We start from the raw sequence: 6,139 nt of genomic DNA on the forward strand, positions 1-6,139 counted from the left end.
CCTTCCCTCCCTTTTTTCCTCTCTTCCTTCCTCCCTTCCCTTCCTTTTTTTCCCTCCCTTCTGGCTGGGCTCTTCCCGCCATGGCAGCAGGAGCTACAGGGATACTTCCACAAGATTTTCCTGGCCTTTTTCCTCAGAAAAATGCTTTTAGCCAAGTCGGGAGGTGCACATAAGCACGAGGAGCAAATTCATCACATCACAGACTTTATCCTGATGCTGTAAGAATCCTATAAATCTGATGAGATTTGGGAAGGCAGACACCCACCCCCCCCAAACATTTTCTATTACAGTCTGTAACTGATTCACCTGTTTGGCACTGAAGCCCTAGATAAGCTTTTCCCCATATCTTTCCTGGTGGTGGTGTAAACCACCTGGAATCACACAGTGTCCTGAGCTGGAAAGGACCCACAAGGATCACCCAGTCCCACTCCAGGCCCTGCATAGGACACCCCAGAATCCCACCAGGTACCTGGGAGTCTTGTCCAATCCTGTGTAAATGCAGACAGAGGAAAACCTCTCTTGCTCCATTAACTAAGGAACACAATAGGCTCAGCCTCAGGTCCAAAGGACTCGGGGTGGGAGGCTGATTTCACTAACACCACTGTGGGTGGTTTCTCACTGACATTATTCCTGACTGCTTCTCCTCCAGCTGCAGGGAAATCCACCTTTGTGAACACTCTGAAACAAGCTGGTGAGGAGTGGGAAGTTGTTCCTGAGCCTATAGCTAGATGGTGCAATGTCCAGCAAAACTCGGGAGAGGATTATGAGGTAAAGGAGAAACACAGTCAAATGTTCTCTTTACAGAAAACCAACATATCCATCAGTTTTGAGACTCTGTGTGATAGCAATGCTTTTGCTGACTGCTTGCATGATGTTTGACTCCCTCTTTTCCTGTTTGTTGAGGAATAATTGTTGTTTCATAACAAGATGTAAATTCTGGAAGCACTAAAAGCCTCTTTCCTGTATCAAAGCAGTGGATGGGGAAAAGTGAGGCAGAGTTACCTGTAGCCACTGTGAGCTAACCAGGTGAGCACAGAGAATTGTTCTGGAAGGTGTCCTTGGAGTGTCTAGGGAATAGTGCTAAATTATAGTGGGATTTTTTCTCCCAGCTCCCTGTCATTCCATTGCCAATCCCCATGCTGCCTGGTGGCCAAACCCCCCTGTGCAGGTGACTTTTGAGGGCCTGGAGATCTCAAAATACCTATCAAAAAGCACAATGTGTGTTGGTTAACTCACTGTAAACCTTTCCCAGGGGAGTGTTGCTCCTGCCGCCTTCTCAGCTGGATTTTTCTGGAGTTAGCTCTCTGTTTTCCCTTTCAATCCAGGAGCTGACCACGTCCCAGAAGAGTGGGGAGAACGTGCTGCGGATGATGTATGAGAAACCAGAGAGGTGGGCCTTCACCTTCCAGACCTATGCATGTCTCAGCAGGATCCGTGCCCAGCTCAGCATCCTGGATGGAAAGCTCCAGGAGGCAGAGAATCCTGTGGTCTTCTTCGAGCGATCTGTCTACAGTGACAGGTACGTGAGCTGGAGGCCTCGAGGTGGAGTTCATGGTTCTCCCAGTTAAAACCATGGAATCCCAGGAGAGTTCAGGTTGGGAGGGACCTCTGGAGATCATGTAACCCAAGGCAGGGTCACCTAAGGCAGGTGACACAGCAGCACATCCAGGTGGGTTTGGAATGTCTCCAGACAGGGAGACAGAATCATTAAGGTTGGAAAAGACCTCTGAGATCTTCAGTCTATGATGTAACACCACCATGGCACTAAGTGCCACATCCAGTCTGTCCTCAAATACCTCCAGGGATGGTGACTCCACCACCACCTCCCTGGGCAGCACATTCCAGTGCTCTGCCACCCTCCGTGGAAAGAGATTCCTCCTCACATTGAGGTGGAACTTCCTGTGGTTTAGTTTATGGCCGATAAAGAATGCATAAATAAATGCCCTATCCTATGTTTCTGGATTCAGAAGGCGAGACTTGATAACTGGATGCCATCCCACAATCCTTAGGCATTCTCTGTGTTCTAACGTACTCTGAGTAAATAACCCAGTGTACAAACCTGCTGTGGTTTGTAGGTTATTCCTGAACAGCTCGGCTACACATATTCCTGCTTTTGTGGACATAGTTACAGGAGGAGGCTACCAGTGTTAATTCCACTTCAGAGATGCTACAGAATTGGTACTGAGCTTCTCCTCTAGTAACTGTACTTGAGACAAACCAAGGATTCCTGTGTCCAGGCCAGTTTGGGTTTCCAGCCCTGTTCTGTGCCCACAGGTACATCTTTGCAGCTAATCTGTATGAGTCTGATTGCATGAACGACACTGAATGGACCATCTACCAGGACTGGCACGACTGGATGAACAAACAGTTTGGTCCAAGGCTGCTCCTGGATGGGATCATTTATCTCAGAGCCACTCCTGAGGTGAGGGGTACAAGTGTGTGGCTGCACAGAGAGCAAGTGTCCATGTTCTGTGCTGTGCCCTTGGTGGCTAGAGTTCAGCTCAGGCTGCAGTAACCCCTGAGCACTGTCATACTTGAGCTCTGACTCAGACAGGCTGGAAACACTCAGAAAAAGTCCTTTCAAATGCAGCCTTTGTGTTTTAAAATAAACTGTAATGGTAATGACTTTCTAACTATGAAAACAGAATACATGACAGCAGGAAAGGAGAAAATACCACTGAAACAAACCAACCAACCTCAGGGATGTGTAGAATAGCTCTAGGAGTAGCTGTTTTCCAGGGAATGTAGCTGTAGAGGGGGTAGACACAGCAGTTAATAGTGATGGCACAGCTGATTTAGGGCTGGGCCATAAGTCCTGGCACCTAAGACAGGTGAGGGCACCTCTTCTACATGAGGCTTAACGACTCTGCTTTGGTCTTTGGGCATCTAATACTGGTTTAAAAGGAGAGAACAACTAAATGAGTGAACTTTGAAGCATGAAACCTGCACAATCAAGAGAAAAATGTGAGTTTAGAAGAGCTCTGAGTCACTTACTGGTCATGTCAGTGTTTCCTTACTTGCAGCTTCCATGCTTCCAGTTTTGTTCTGGTTGTAAACTGCGGCAGAATGCAACCTGCTGGAGTTATTCTGAGGGCTAATTTTTGGTCTGTTTAAGACAAGAACATTTATTTCAATCACTAAGCACAACACTTCCACAGTTTTGGATGGTTGTTGAGGCTTTGGATGTGCTCAGGATGGGAACAAATAATTTACTACCTTGGAAAACAAGCAGAAATACACAGTGAGATTTTGAAACACCAAGTGGATATTTCTGTGCTCTTGGCATGCAATACACCAATTTGTTTTTATTTGATATCTTTTGCCTCTAGAAATGCCTGAATAGGATTTACTTGCGCGGCAGAGACGAAGAACAAGAAATCCCCATTGAGTACCTGGAGAAGCTTCACTACAAACATGAAAATTGGCTCCAGCATAGGACACTGCGGTAGGGTTTGTTGGATGGCTCCTTGAAGATGGATAAATCTTTGTCAGGGTGTTCCATAATGCTTTTTCCATCAGGGAAACTTCAACTGAACTCCAGGAATATTCCCATCAGTGCTTTTTGAGTAGTACTGTCTTTCCAGCACGCCTTGAGCTCTCTCCACACAGAGCTCTGAACAGCAGAGATTCAGCTGAGCTCACTTTAATACACAGTGGAATTGAACATTAGGTGCTGGGGGAATAGAATGTTCAAGAATCACTAATGTATCCCAGGAATCAGGCTGTAAATTCAGGATTCCTGGCTGCAATTGATGGATGCAGTTCTTTCCATGCATTTCTTGACACTGAACATGCTGACAGGGGTTGAATGTTGCCTGCAGTATTTCCAGCTGCTAATATTTGCTTTGTTCCTCTCCCAACACAGAACAGATTTTGAGTATCTACAGGAAATTCCCATTTTGACACTGGATGTTAATGAAGACTTCAAAGGCAAAAAGGACAAATATGATCACATGATTGAAAAGGTAAAGTCTCACAGGCAGAACAAACTGATGGGTTAGGTTGCTCTAAAAATACACTTTGCTATCTAGTCCTTCTGAAGTATCTAAGTCATGGAGTTCCATTCTGAATGAACAGAGCTGATTTCAAAGCTGCTGCATTTCAAAGCTAGGCCAAACCTTCAGCATTTAACTGCTCAGGTGTTCGGTGTCTGAATCCCAGTGGGATTCTAGCAAGGACAATTTGGCTTTTATCTGAGCAGTGCAATGACTTCCAGACCTCAGCAGTGGGGCACACACGTTGTTCTGCTCTTTGGAAACAAACTGTTACCTCACAAGAAAAGCAGCTTTGTCCTTTGATCTCTGTTGATCCACCCAGAATTGGAACTGTTCACCTGATTAGAACCAGTCTTCCTGCTCGAGCTCATTAATTGATGGGATGACTGGACATGGCAGCTGTGGAGGGAACATGCTTCCCATCTGCACAACATGAGATAAAGCCAAGCTCAGGCAGCTAAACAGGCGTTTTGGAGGAATTGACTCTGGTGGAGCTTTCAGGTTATCTGGGAGCAGCCCAAGCCCTGTGTTGTCCCTGCTTTTTGGCATGCTGCACTTGATGAGCTGTGTGCTGATGTCCCATGGGGATCCAGACCCTGTGTGCTTCCTTCTTACCTCTGTCCTGATACTCATCCTGAAGCTGTGCCTGGTGTGTAAATCCTGACAAGGTTCTCCATGCTGCTGCTCTCCAAAGTGGAGGGTGGTCTTCTTGTGATGCCTTTCAAGTTAGTCTTGGCACAGTTATGTGTTCCGTGCTCTACAGGAAGGGATTTGACCTCTTTTTACCCCCCACCTCCTTGAGCCTGACCTGGGAAGGGAAGGGGCACAGTTGGAGAGTGTGATCCCAGATCTGTTTCCATTTCACATCGAACGTTTGCAGATGGGCTCTGTGTAGCAGAGCCTCTGCCAAATGAATAACACTGTGTTGTCTGGTGAATGGTGGATTCCTTTCCCTGGAGTAGCTTGGCTTGAGTGGACAGAGGAAAATGCTCCCAGTTCAGGCTATATCACAGCCTAGTGGTTAGGAAGCTCCTGAAACTTAAAGGCGGGAACTGTGAGCCTAGCACTGATCTCCAATATCAGATTTTTTTCCAGGCACTGTGGTTTTCCTAGGTATTGCTCTATTATTTCCTTGCCCACCTCAGATTCCAAGGAACTTGCTAATCAGAGGCACTGGGTTGGTTGCTGGAATGAGACCCGAACGGTGTTCTGGCAGTGGGTGTGACTGTGGTTTCCAAATGGCAGCTCTTTGGAAGTGGTCATTATTCTCCTCCTGCTGGGGTTACACCTGCTTTGAAAAGAATTCCTTTGAGACTTAGGGCTGTAGTTGAGGACCACAGGAGGAGTGAGCATCATTCCAATGTGTCTCTCCCTGCACCATGGCTGGAAACATTCTTGATGGGGAGGTAATGGCACAGCCAAGCCTGAGATTCTTTCTTCCTGTTTCTTTAGGCTGTGGTAGAACATAAAGCAGCAGAGAGGTAAATACAGTTGCTATCTTTTTCTGTTGATAAACACTTCAGTTTCATTGACAATACTTGTTTCTTTTTTTGCAGGTCAAGGAATTTTTGGGCACGTTATAATCCTCCTTGGAGCACAGGCAGTCAAACCATTCCAAACATCTGTGTGATCAAAGTCTCAGCTTCTGCTTTTGTAGGAGGCCTCTGGAGAGGCAGGACTCAATCCTGGTGATTGCACTGTGAGGAACAAATAAACTTTGTGGCTAGGGAAATTAGTGAATAAATGGGTATTGTCTGTTCAGCATTGTAGTAACACAGATTCTGAAGAGAAAAGAATTCTGGGCATCCCCAAGTATTGCCCCCATTTGTAATCAGATCTATGAGCTCTAGAGTATTTTATTGAGTTTTTTTTAACTTATTTTGTGTCCAATTGCTATTTAATTTTGAAGAAAGTCGTGGGGTTTTTAGGTCTGTCCAGTGGTTTTTAGTAGCACTGATTTGTAATGGATGTCTTGTTGTTCTGAGAAAACCATTTTTGCTGCTGAGAGAATTTGAATATAACCTGGAGTTTCATATTTTAAGGCACAAAAAACATCTGATGATTTTGCTAGATGAAGTTCTTCACAGAATACACTGAATAAAATGCAAATATGGCTGAAATTCTTTGGGTATCGAATGAGATAT

At 45.6% G+C, this 6,139-nt stretch overlaps 1 protein-coding gene across 1 annotated transcript; it reads left to right on the forward strand.

Annotated features, from left to right (window-relative positions):
• Positions 1 to 649: 649 nt before the first annotated feature.
• DCK (deoxycytidine kinase) lies at positions 650 to 5,578 on the forward strand (the record flags this gene model as incomplete). Its single annotated transcript, XM_009069446.1, has 6 exons — positions 650 to 768; positions 1,326 to 1,519; positions 2,275 to 2,422; positions 3,330 to 3,445; positions 3,866 to 3,965; positions 5,552 to 5,578. Coding segments are annotated over 6 exons (704 nt in total), but the record flags the coding sequence as incomplete, so codon positions are not given.
• Positions 5,579 to 6,139: the final 561 nt, after the last annotated feature.

This window comes from Acanthisitta chloris, unplaced genomic scaffold (assembly GCF_000695815.1).
Source record: "Acanthisitta chloris isolate BGI_N310 unplaced genomic scaffold, ASM69581v1 scaffold36920, whole genome shotgun sequence".
In the NCBI taxonomy this organism is placed as follows: Eukaryota; Metazoa; Chordata; class Aves; order Passeriformes; family Acanthisittidae; genus Acanthisitta; species Acanthisitta chloris.